This window comes from Malus domestica, chromosome 12 (assembly GCF_042453785.1).
Source record: "Malus domestica chromosome 12, GDT2T_hap1".
Classification (NCBI taxonomy): domain Eukaryota; kingdom Viridiplantae; phylum Streptophyta; class Magnoliopsida; order Rosales; family Rosaceae; genus Malus; species Malus domestica.
This window is the reverse complement of record NC_091672.1, coordinates 18,740,656-18,754,184: the sequence shown is the minus strand read 5'-3', so window position 1 is coordinate 18,754,184 and position 13,529 is coordinate 18,740,656. Positions and strand designations below refer to the sequence as shown.

The following is a 13,529-nucleotide window of genomic DNA, read 5'->3' as shown; positions in this document are numbered from 1 at the left end:
TTTCTTCTTCTTATTATTTGCATCAGAATTTTGGTCATTAATATCAGACTTCCTCTATATGGATCGATGCTCGCCATGTCTCTCACAAGCAAATGTTATTCGAGCTCTCTTCCTCCTTTGGTCAACCACTCCCGCATCAGACCTCTTAATGACAATAACCATATTATTCTTTTTTCCTTGTGCGCGAGTCCAATCAAGCAAATCATTTTTACTTTTGAACACCTGTACATACAAGATCATTGCCATTTGCCACTAACAAAATGTTTGTAGACATGCTAAGATTCCAACCCATATGTTATTCCTTATTATGAACCTAATGCACTATGATGCATAAAAGAATGCAAGAGTTTCCATGAAATTCACAGATGCACATTCAATATACTAAAAATAGTTACCTCGTCAGTTTTAAATGCGTTTGTGTAATCAACGACGCTTGTTGTTGCAACCTCACTGTCTCCTATATAGGTATTGCCTTGTATTCTATCCTATTTAAATACACCAAAAATTATTATCAAATCCTCATTTATTTACTAAGAATCATACACCTCAATTATTTGTTAAGAACCATACAACTCAATATCAATAGGCAGAGTGGTACATGCCAACAAACCTGCGATGCATTTTCAGGTCCAACCTCCAAAATATTTTGTTGCTTTCCAATGTTCATTTCAAGGGACATAACCAAACCTTCTCTAAGAGGATCACTGGCTGGATTTGTAACTTGCAAAGAAGAAAATGAATAACCAATGGAAGAAAAAAAAAAGGAATATGAAATTAACCAAACCACCGATGAAACATAGTCTTACCTCATGTGAAGGTTCTGAAACATTGGTTTTGTGTTCCATTCATCAAAAGCAATTTTTCTCAATCAACATGTTTGTAGTTTCATTGGTTAGGGTTTTGTTCAACAATGGAGGGTAGAAGGGTTTTGATAGTTGAGAAGATAAATAATAGGGTTTAGTGATTTGGGGTGTATTTAGAGATTTTTATTTTATTTTTTTTTAAACCTAATAAGGTCAAAATTGTCATTGCATAGTGGGGTAAATAAGGTATTTAATATTAAATTTTAATGTGGGGTGCATTCAACATTTTGTGGGATGCTAATAAAAAAAAGTCTAATTAAATTAAGCATTGGACTTTATTTAATTAAAGGGTTCCAAGTTACAAGCCCAAAGTGGGCAAGTGACCGGGCTAGACACATGGGAAAAAGCCCATGATTTCAGAGCCTTATAGAGTGTGCAAGGGTGGTGTATATATATACCATGTATCTCTCATGTGGTCTCACGATCAGTTTTGTCTCTCAAAGAAAAAAAGAGAGAGAAACCCTAGTGTTCCGCTCAAAACTATTCCAAGAGAGAGATCTTGCTAGCACAATCGAATTTCTCAAGAAATGTGCCTGAATCCAAATGTAAAAATAATGTAAAAACTGAACCAGGAAACGAACACTGCATTGCAGTGTCTGAATCCAAATGTAAAAATAATGTAAAAACTGAACCAAGAAACAAACACTACATTACAGTGTCTGAATCCAAATGTAAAAATTAGGAGTCGCATGAGTGATGGAAAAAAAACAAAACTAAAAATAATGTAAAAATTGAACCAGGAAACGAACACTACATTGCAGTGTCTGAATCCAAATGTAAAAATTAGGAGTCGCACGATGAGTGATAGAAAAAACAGAACTAGGAAATGGACACTGCAATGCAATGTCTGAATCCAAATGTGAGAAATAGAATCAGGAAACAGACACTGCATTGCAGTGTCTAAATTCGTATTGGCCTATTCCAAAATATAAAAATATGGGAAAGAGTGTGCCAGTTCAAGCAGTTCAAGTGGGTGACAACTATAGTGGCAAATTTTGTAATTATTGTTTATTGTAAATGCATTTAAGTATTATAATACATTATTGACATATTTATAATTAACATAATATTGTTGATCTGTTGTCAATGTTGTAACTTTTTATTAATTTTACACAAAAATACCCTTTATTATATTATGCTGCATATTTAATTTCTCCAATTAATATATTCGAAGCAGTTTTCTTGATACATAGTACTTTTGCTTGTTTAAATGTTCATAGAATGAAATAATGTAGTACATTAAACAATGTACAATCTATTTTTTGGCAAAATAAGTAGATTCATAAACTTACTTGGTTAGACAAATACATAGAATTATTAGTCCATAAAACAAGAAACTAAAACAATGTACAATTATTTTTTTTAAGGAATACCTTGATAAATTAAAAAGTTATTAGTTAATCGATAAATTAATAGATTTTCCTTGGTAACTTAATAAGTTATTAACTAATAGATAACTTATTAGTTTATTGATTATTTAATATTCGTTAAATTAAATAGGTTTTTATTGGTCCAAAACTATCAAATTATAGAGGTTTAACTGTAGAGTAATGCTAGGTAAATCAAAAAATTTAAATTAAATTTGCAAACTAAATGATGTGGTTGTAAATTATTAGATTATTAATTAATTATCCATTAACGTGCTTATTTCTTATTGGTGACACGCTATTATTCTTAATTGTATATCAAATGTTTTGTAGGTTGCGTTGGTAGTAAAGCAGACACTTATTTTGTCACATCCCGGCCCGGGGCGGATCACTTCCCGGGCCCGCTTCACCACCATAGTACTATATTGTCCGCTTTGGGCTTACCATTCCCTCACGGTTTTGTTTTTGGGAACTCACGAGCAACTTCCCAGTGGGTCACCCATCATGGGAGTGCTCTGGCCACCTTCTCGCTTAACTTTGGAGTTCCAACGGAACCCGAAGCCAGTGAGCTCCCAAAAGGCCTCGTGCTAGGTAGGGATGGGAATATACATTTAAGGATCACTCCCCTGGACGATGTGGGATGTTACATATTTTGGCTTATTGTCTACAATTAAAAAATAAATAAAAAAGTCATCATTGAAGGAGATTCCAATATATTAAGGGGGAACTACCAATTTAGTCCCTAAATTATCACCTGAGTGAAAATTAGGATCATAATCTATTTTTTCAGTAAAATCAGAGCCCTTGAATTATAAAATATGCCAATTAATATTCGAAACTAATATATTTAATTTTATGTCGATTTAAGTCACGTTACTTGTATGCGATACACATGTGAGGGTAGATTGGTAATTTTACATAAAGAAATAGTGTAAGGAGTTAATTTGAGAGGGTAAATTAGACGTTAGATTCTAAACCTATATGAAAATTTAAGGGATTATAGGTGAGAAAATGACGGTATTACACTCTGAAGTTTGTCAAGTGACATCAAGTGACGAAAAATTAGATAAAATAGTTTTGAATATAATAATAGGTATGAAATTAGCAATTTTTAATGAATTTAGGGACTTATTTTATTGAAAAAAATAATTCAGGGATTAAATTTTTTCTAAGATGATAGTTCAAGGACAAAATCGGCATTTCACCATGTTGACCCTAAAAACTACCAAGCCTACGTGACGTGCATGCCGAGTAATTAAAAAGCTAATTACGTCTTTCAGTTGTGTGCGGGCATGCCAACTCGTCGGCCGAGCTTAGCTGGGAAGTAAAATACGTTGATGTTTTGTTACTAACTTCTCGATCTTGCGACTGCGGCTAAGAAAGGAACAAGTCTCGGCCTTCGGTTTCTAGAGCCTGAAGACAAGGTTGCTAGTCTTACGAAGTTCACGGATCATTGGCACCAGGTTTGGTCACGGTGATTATATTCGTAAGAGTATAAGCACGCCGAACTTGCACCAAACTATACGAACACAAATACTCGAAAGAGATATATGTCATAATGGTAAATGTGGTTCAGTCGTCAGAATGCTGAACTATAAAACTTATTTGTGAATATCTAATCATAAACAACACGGCGTTCAATGTGCCGAGCGCAGTAATTTGTAACACCTCACTTAGCCGAGAAGGATAATGAGATGGCCTCTACCAACAAAGACTCGAAAATCCTTGTCGATCGAGACTTTGATAGATAATCAGTCGGCCTCAACGCAATGGTGTTTATCTAAATTGAATGTGCTCCTCGGTCGGCTGATTCTACAGCTCCAGTGCTGTTTATCCAAACTGAAGGCATTGCCAGTTGCCTTCATATTGCTGTTTATCCAAACTGAAGATGTGTTGGCGAAAAAGGAAAAACAAAAATCTCAAGGTTATTGAGAGGTTTCGTGTAGAGTGAGGGTTTGCGCATGGCAGTTTGTGTGTTAAATTGGAGCTCTAGAATGGTGAGCTCCCTCCTCTATTTATAGTAGTGAACCTGCTCCTGGTCAAGTTAGAACCCCATCCGGACTTGGACTCCTTATCCTGATCTAACTAGGATTCAGCTAGTCCTAATTCAATTGGGACTTTGAACCCACCTTAATAATGAACCAGATTCATTCCTTGACTCCTAGTGCCTTCAGCATTAGCACCCCTGGTAATATAAAGATTCAACCTTCGTCTTTATCCAAATCACTCATTCTCGCAAAAGGACTCGACCAACTAGACAAGGTGCCTAGCCGGCCCATGACACCCCTGGAAGACTGTTGGTCCGAGAGTCTCGGCCCATTTTGTTACTCTCGGCCCAAATTGCTATTTTGGGCCCAAACACACCCATATGTTAATACAAATCCTCCGGCAAAATGTCTCAACTCTCAAGTCCCATGGCGAGTCCATTCTATGATCCAAGATATTTGGCATTTATGAAGAAAAATTCGTAACATCCATTTTCATGGAAGCAAACATGGCAGCATATAATCTTGCAAATTTGGTACATAAATTATTCTTGTATGGTCTTCTTGCCAACTTAGGACATAATTATAAGTCTTTTCTCGTGCAAAAACAAATGGACATCACTAAGCGAAATCAACATTGATATTATATTAAGAATTATTGGAGCTAGATTTTAATAGGTGGGTATGCATGTAAGCCATAAATCTTACGAAAGCTGTCCAATGTCTTAATAGGTCCGATCGTGAGAGTAGCCTCATAATTTGAAGAGGGGATATTCGGCAGTGACTCGTTCTTGGCCGCAATGACAAGCACGTAATAGACTGGAGTTCCCCAGGTGTATTTTGCTTCAACCAGTCTCTCGAAAGCTAACTTGTCTGTGGTTTTTTTGTTGTACTCGGATACAGCAAATTTTGCAAATCCGATCACATATGGAACGTGGGTGCTCGGTATGGGCACAAATCCGTAAAAACCCGGACTATAAACATGGGAAAGAAGTAGAGCAAGTAATGCCATGACACACCCGGAACGCATTGTGACTATTGATATTTCTTCAACTAAATTACCTTGGTTCTTTTTCCTTTGATGTCTATTGATATTTGAGGAAAGACCGTGTGTTTATATAGTGGTTATTGCAACTCTTTTGGTGTTTTGAAATTTAAAATAATATGTATTGATTATTCATATTTATTTGATGGTTACACTACGCTAATGTAAAATTAGTATTTAATTGTATAATGATAGTATTTATTTGACAGTAATATTTTTTAGTTATGTGATAAATTTATTAACTAGCACTGATGGTAGACGTTGTTGGAGAAGTTTTTTTATTCCCCAACACGAGCTGGTACATCACATCATAATTAAAAGTAGATGAACGCTAAAGAAAATATATTCCTCTTTTTACGTTTATGATAAAATATGATGTACAAATTGGTGTTTCGGGCATAGTAAATTGTCTCTCATGTTTCTTGGTCGGGGAATAAGTAAAATTACGAGACACATTCGATCCAACTTTTTACGGGTAACGCTAGAAAGACTAAATTTGCATACTAAATTTTGTAAACCAAATGACATGAAAGTTGATTATTTGATTATTATTTAAGTGTTAATTAGCATACTTATTTCTTATTAATGACACATAATTTAATTTACATTTTTAATCTACAAATTTAGTCGACTTAACATTACTCTTTCGAAATACTAATGCCATAAGCCCAATACAGTAGGACACGGATGACCCAACTTCTTCCGACGCGTTAATACTAGCCTTCTAATACATTGGACGGTTCAAGACTTCAAATTTGGCTTCCAAGTTGCAACGGTCAAAATTAGCAAATTTCAAAAAACTATATTACCAAAACTAAAATTTAGTCACATAATTATGTTTTTTTTTGTTTTGGGACAAATGATATTATCTACACTAACAAGGAGGGGTGAATTTAGCCTTACAATGAGCTAATAATATTGTGGTTCAAATTCATTTTTGGTAATATTCGAACATAAAACCTCTCATTTACAAATAAAGAGGAATATTATTAGACCATATTACTATATAGCAATCGCACAATTACGTTAACCTTGAAGGTAAAATGGGCAAATGGCTGACTAATTTGCATGTTTTGGGGGGTGCCTGTCCAACGTTCCTTGTTTGTACCAATAAAAGCGCATGTCTATCATTAGAAATTTAAACTTCATAAAACAGACTTTTTAGAGACTTGTCAAAACCTGGGGTGGGCCTTGCAGCTAAGAGAGAGAACCCATTTGGGCCAAAATTGGATTTCAATTCCAAATGAACAAACCCCTGATTTGAGCCTAAAATGGTGAGAAAGATGAGTCTCTGTTAGGCATAGAGAGAATACATGTATATCGGAAAAGATGGAGAATCCAGAGTAGGTTCCTTGATTAATAATAAGTTAGAGTATTCATAGGGATCTTAAGAGTCTTTATAGAGAAAATATTTCCGATTAAATAAGGAGACTATCTAGGATAAGATATCTAGTCCTCCTAGGATTACGTTGTCTAACCCTCAAGGTATCCTAATTTGACTTGAATTAGAGTTTCCTTACTTGGGAGACAAGTAATATCTTCAATGGGCTTAAGCCTAGCTTCTTGGAACTATGCTCCATGGGCTATGGTCAGTCTTGCCACCTGAGATGCACATGCATGGTTCCAGAAAATCATGGTTCTACAATTACCCCTAACTATACTTCTGTGAATGCACTTCGCTTCAAAGAGGGATAGCTACCAACAGCTTATAAGTGAATCATCGGAGAATAACTTCTCCTAAATGTGTAACAAAATGACTTTCGAACTCTGTGTGTGATTTGAAAGCTTCATTGCATTGTATTGATTGGTATATATATTAATGAAAAATTGTTGTAAAGTTTAGTTTTGGACGAAGAGGGTGTTAATCTCCAAACGTCTTTTTTAAAAGTAGGAAAAAGGAGACGATGAAAATGATAAAAATTGCAAGATTATTGTATCTTTGTTCTATTCATTGGCTTGACCATAAGAAGTAACTCAATGGTCTCATACATAAGGTTATTGTACAATAACCCTCTAAAACAGAAATAGGACCAAGAACTGTTGTCTTCAACATCTACGTACATAGGATGGGAGGCTCATCTTTGGACTTCTCCTTGTGTTGTAGTAAGCATTTGAGACAGTTAAGCCTCTTGGTTGACATAAAAATTGGAATACGCATCAGCACTAGGGGTGGGCACTTAGAACCGAAAACCGAAACCGAAACACGAATCGAATCAAACCGCACCAAACGGTTTGGTTTTGTGGTTTTGAAACGGTTTCGGTTTCAAAACCGAACCGCGGCACACAAAACGGTTTGGTTTCGGTTTTGGGTTTTCAAAACCGCACCGAAACTAGGCCTGGCATTTTGGACCCAACCCGTTAACCCGACCCGACCCAACCCGTTAATATTTGTATTTGGGTGGATGCTTAACGGGTCGGGTCGCTAACGGGTGAACCCGTTAACAACCCGTTAAATAACGGGTCACTTTGGGTCAACCCGTTAGACCCGTTAGGACCCGTTAACACCCGTTAGCACTCGTTAGTTGAGAATATTTTAGTAATTATAGTAAAGTCTTAATAACAAAAAATAAACTTTATGCAAAAAAAAATAATAATAATAATTGTTAACGGGTGTTAACGGGTGACCCGTTAGCTTAACGGGTCGGGTTCGGGTGACCCGTTAGCTTAACGAGTTGGGTTCGGATGACCCGTTAACTTAACGGGTCGGGTTGAACCCGACCCAAACCCAATAAACCCGACCCGTTTACAGGTCTAACCGAAACCGAAACCGAAACCGCACCATATAATAAATAAATGTTATATAACTTATATGTTAAACTTTTCAACTAGGTTATAACTTATAGGTTTGTATTATGGCAAACTTAACCTTTCAATTGGGTTGTAAAGTATTGTGATTGGTGATCAAGTTCAATTTTAGTAGATGTCATGCATAAGGATTTAAAGTTTAAATCCTTTGATGCATTGGATGTTGTCTCAATTTTAGTAGTTGTCATTTGTTGCAGTTTTGGTACAAGTTTGGTACAAGTTAGCTGCACTTTTGGTGCAGATTTTTTGTTCTGTTTTGTGCAGTTTTTTGGTGCAGTTTTGGGGCTGTTTTGGTGCAATTTTTGGTGCTGTTTTGGTGCTGTTTTTTTATACAGTTTTGCTGCATTATTTTTGGGTGTAATTTTGGTGTAGTTTTGTGCAGTTTTTGCTACTGTTTTTTATGCAGTTTTGCTGCAATTTTACTGCATATTCATTATTTAATATACGAGGAAAATAAAACCGTCTTATGCATAAATAGGTGTATATTTTAAATTGTACATTTTTTTTCTCAAAAACCAAACCGAAACCGTTTGAAACCGCACCACACCGAATCGAACGGTTTGGTTTCATTTCGGTTTTGGTTTCAAAAACGCACCGCACCGCAAAATGTTTCGATTTCGGTTGTGATTTCATTCGAAACCGCACCAAACCGCACCGCGCCCACCCCTAATCAGCACTAACATATTAAAATAGAAACCTTGAAAATTCTAACATAACTAGCTTCTAACCTCAGTTCTCTCCTAGTGAGAGTCTTTCTCTCCGTTTTGAAAGTTCTTCTCACTTTTAGTGTAAGGCTTTTAATTTTAAGCAAATATGGTGGGGCCAACCCTAGCTTCACCCGGGGTCGGTTGCCCTTCCCCCTTTCTTTCTTCCTCTTCTCAATTCCTGGCTTCTACTTTCCCTCTAATTTCTTTATTGATTTGTACGGTTCCTCTGCCTCCATGAATATCCCTCCTCCTGGCTCATTCCTATTCCGATCTTTAGTTATGCATCATGTTGAGATCATGCGTTGAGTTTTGGGGTGTTTTCATCGGCTTGAGTGTTTCCAACACCACCACCTTCTTTATGTTGTATGCCTTAACCGATAGTGACTCTCGTGAGTTTCCAAGGGCTTCATCTTGGGAGTTGGCTTCTCTTGATTAATTGTTGACTATCCTGTTTTTATGGCTGTGCTCGAGGAGCAGATTGGAGTTGGAAGTTGCGATTAAGGATGGGCAATGGTTATGCGGGCGGGTAACTGCGGTTAATTTACCCATAACCGTTTATGCTCATACCCGTATAACCGTTTATCCGTTGGGTAATTGCCTAAACGGTTATACCCATACCCATAACCGTTTATAAACGGTTAACCATACCCATAACCGCATACCCATTTAACCGTAACCGTTTAATACCCATTTACCCATTTATCATTTTAACCCGTTTATCTTTTTTTTTTACCATTACCCTTTTTCACCCGTCTACATGTTTTTTAACAACTTGAAAATTAAAAAAAAATTGTCATAATTTTTTTTTTTTTGACAATTAAGCACCGTTATAGGTATATTCATCATACATTTTCATATTTTAATTTTTTTAACTCTTTGTACCATTCCAATAATTGAAATAATAGTTTACGGACGATATTTTTAACTGTTACCAATGAAGGTAAATATAATATTTGCTAAGTATTATTGGGTTACAAAAATTGTTTAGAAGACATTTCTGTCAAAACATTTTTGTCAATTTCACGGTTACCCACAAGGAATTTAAATTAATTTGGCCAATTTCTTGATGATGAGAATCATCATTCCTGTAGTAGTGTTATTCAGAGAAGGATCGATGAATTCCTTGCTAATTTATTGGGTGCTAAGTATTATTAAATCGAGAATATGGTTTGTGTTAATTTTACATATATAAAATAAATGGGTAAACGGTTATCCGTTTATAACCGTGGTTAATACCCATAACCGCCCATTTAAATTTCGCGGGTAAACGGTTATACCCATAACCGTTTATTTATCTAAACGGTTACCCATAACCGTAACCGTTTAATTTAAATGGGCGGGTAACCGCGGTTACCCATAACCAATGGGTATTTGCCCATCCCTAGTTGCGATGGATGAGACGATGCTCGACGGTGGAAAAGGATTTGGATGGAACATGCGGAACTGTGTAGGCGGAGATTGCACTAGAAGTTTCTAGTTTATGTTGTTTCGTTAGACTGAAATCTAAATGAACAAATGCACGGATGCTCGAAAACCATACTTTACACTACAACAAACATATTGGCAATGACCAAGGTATTAAATATCGATGATATCGGAAATATCGGTAGTCCAAAAACATGGAAATTTCGATGGAAATATCGGGATATTATCGATATCGATAAAATTTGAATAAAAACCATGAAAATTGTAAGAAAAACTTGGAAATTTTTATTGAAACTTTGCAGGATGTTTATTTAGTCAATTATCTATTAGTTTATCACAAAAAATTAGAAGGAAATGCATTGCATGATATATATAACTGATTTAAGTTGATTATATAGCGAGCTGACAAACATTGTAAGTGTAGAAAATATGTAGTAATTAATGAAAGAAGTTTAAATATACCATAATCATTTATATATAATGAATTAGTACAATATTTTACATTTTATACATTGCATGGTAAGATACATGAAACTTAGCGAGGTCTAAAATATCGATGATATCGGAAATATCGGTAGTCCAAAAAAATATCGGTAGTCCAAAAACACGGAAATTTCGATGGAAATATCGGGATATTATGGATATTTTAGACCATGGCAATGACTAATAAGTTATTTTTCACTCAATATTTTAGTAACTTAACATATACCTAATCTTCTTCAAGATAAACCAATTCAACATTTTAGTAGCTTGATTACAACATAAACCGATAATTGTTGATGAAATTTGCAATAGGACTAACTCTGCTATTAGTTCCAAACCCCAGAGGCGGATGATTCAACACCCATTTGGAGCGAAAGACAGCTCCGAAAGGAGGAGATCGTATGTGAATCTCCACCCTCTTTGCTGTGGTGCACCCAGCCGGCTTGGCTCTGTCCCAGTCCTGGGGATCATTACCAAGCACGTTTGAAGCTCATCCACAAAGTTGTGGAAGGCTTGAGATTCTGGCAGCTGCAACACCGCTCCTCCTTCGAAATGGAAGGAAATGTTCGGGTAGGTGAGGGTGGTGAGGGACTCAAGATCCTCGTTGTAATAACAGAGCTCATAAGCTGGGGGATCGTACTCAGGTGGGGAGGGGTAAACCGGGTACAGTCCGAAGTGACTGGAAAGATATTCCATCACAGCGTTTTTCATCGGGATGTAAGCCTCCTTGTACAAGACGGTGACCGTGGCTCCCACGTCAATGACAAATCCTGGTTCCCCTCCTCTCTGTTCTGAAGGTGTGTAAACTGATGCGTTGTTGACGGCAATCACCGTGAGGTTAAGGTAATAGTCGAAGGGGTGGTCGGGGGGTCCTTCAACAATCGGGGTATTGTAGTAGTAAGCAGTAGTTAGTCCGGCTTTGGGGCCGAACTCAAGGGTTGCGGTCGTGTTTTGGTGGTTGGAATTGGAGGGCGGAAGGCAGTAGGAGAAGCGGCTGATGTTGAGCTGTGAGAGGGTGGAAGAGGGGTGGCCCTTTCCGAGGCCAAGCTGTCCGACTATCGGACTGCGCGCGCCGAAATTGGCGGTGTTTTTTTTACCCAGGCCAAAGATAAAGTTGTTTATCTTCAAGGACGGCGGTGGACTGGATGCGGAGGGCGGTGGATTGGGTACGGATGCAGGCGACACCAATACGAAGGTGTCATTCCCCAAAATCCCTTGGCTGAAGCCAATGTCGTACCAACAGAGGTCTGCCGATGTGGCTGTTTTGGCGACAGGGGGGACGCAATAATTGGCATCGTCCCCGGCAACAAGTTGGAAACCATCGGAGGGGTTGAAGTTCATATATTTGGAGGGGACATCCAAACAGACTACGCATTCAACCCACTGCACCCAGGTTGTTGGGATTGATGTAGATAGAGCCAGTTTCACGGGAAACCGTGGAAGTCCAATTTGGACCTCCACACAGTAATATGCCGAGGGTGTCGGCGAAAGGGCAACGGCAGTGTTATTGGAGAACACAGTGGTGGTGTGGATGGTAAGGGTGGGGAAGGTAATGGGTTGAGAGGCAGTGATGGTGGTGAAAAGGAAGATGAAGGTGATCATGATTGGGAAGAGAACGGAGGTCGTCGTCATATTGATCGAGAATCTGGATTCGAATTGTTCTTGTTGTTGTTGTGAGTTTAGAAGAAGATGATGGAGAAGGAAGGTAGTGGCTGTAGCAGTAGGCAGTAGAATGTGAGTGCAGCGAAATGGAGGGAGCCAAATTTATACAAATTTTGGATGAATCACTCACAACCATCCAATATTTTTTCTTTTTAACCGAGTTAAGTTAAATGCAGATGGGCGTGCAGTAAATATTCACACATGGGTTGATGCTCAATGTGTAATTTTCAAGAGTAAATGAGACTAAATAAAGTCAGTTAAAGGCATCACATGGGCGCTCTGTTTTCGGTGTCTGAGCTATCATCTAGTCTCCAATATGGTGCTGCCAATTTTGTGCTTTTTTTTGGTGGCTCTCGTCTTTTCTAACACTTCTCCATTCATTCTCCTAATCGATTTTGATTTTTCTTCGGTGCCTACTAGCACAGATTGCAATTCACTGTTTGAATTTTATTCAAAGGCTAAAACATAAATGAACAATGACCATCAGATTTGATCTAACGGCTCAAAAACATCGGCTTTCAATGCGTGTAGATAAAAAGATCGTACCCAGTGCACAAGGCTCCCGCTTTACGCAGGGTGTGGGAGAGGTGAATGTCGACTAATCTTACCCCCATAGGAGATTATCACAAACCTTATTTGGCTTTCACACACTTTTCTTTATTTTTGATATTTGTATTGGATAAAACAAACTAGAACAACATACTAATTAACAAGGATGTGTGACAAACTAAAAATATGTATTTATTAATTCCCAAATCGCAAATCTCCAACACATCATCGACATCATCTACCATCCCCGAATCACTCAAATATTCTACATCACTCTCTTTAAAATTGACTCCTAGGTGTAATCAACAGGAAATGATTTTTACGCCCAATTTTTCATTCTACACACAAGGAAAATGATTATAAATCAAAGAGTAACACACATATTTATATTATCACTTGCACCATCTCTCTGGTAGATATGAGATTCATATGCATTGAAGGACCCAGAAGATAAGAAAGTATCCCAAAATTACAAAAAAAAAAAATAGTAAAGAGTAGAAAGTATCCCAACATTATGGTTGTTTGGCCTTTAGTGAAGACGAGGGTTTTTAGTCTTTTCAACAGCTTATTTTCCGTATTAAATAGATTGTTTAGGAAAGAAAATTAAATTGACAGAGGATGTCACAGCAAAAAAATAC

General features: G+C 37.2%; 1 protein-coding gene across 1 annotated transcript; it reads right to left on the bottom strand.

Annotated features, from left to right (window-relative positions):
* Positions 1 to 11,034: 11,034 nt before the first annotated feature.
* Positions 11,035 to 12,312, bottom strand: LOC103450111 (aspartyl protease AED1-like). The gene has a single exon (XM_008389429.2). The coding sequence runs from the start codon at positions 12,310 to 12,312 to the stop codon at positions 11,035 to 11,037; it is 1,278 nt and encodes a 425-aa protein (XP_008387651.2).
* Positions 12,313 to 13,529: the final 1,217 nt, after the last annotated feature.

What these genes read in the sequence shown, in the direction of transcription:
- LOC103450111 (XM_008389429.2), bottom strand. Translation starts at nt 12,312, where the DNA reads ATGACGACGACCTCCGTTCTCTTCCCAATCATGATCACCTTCATCTTC.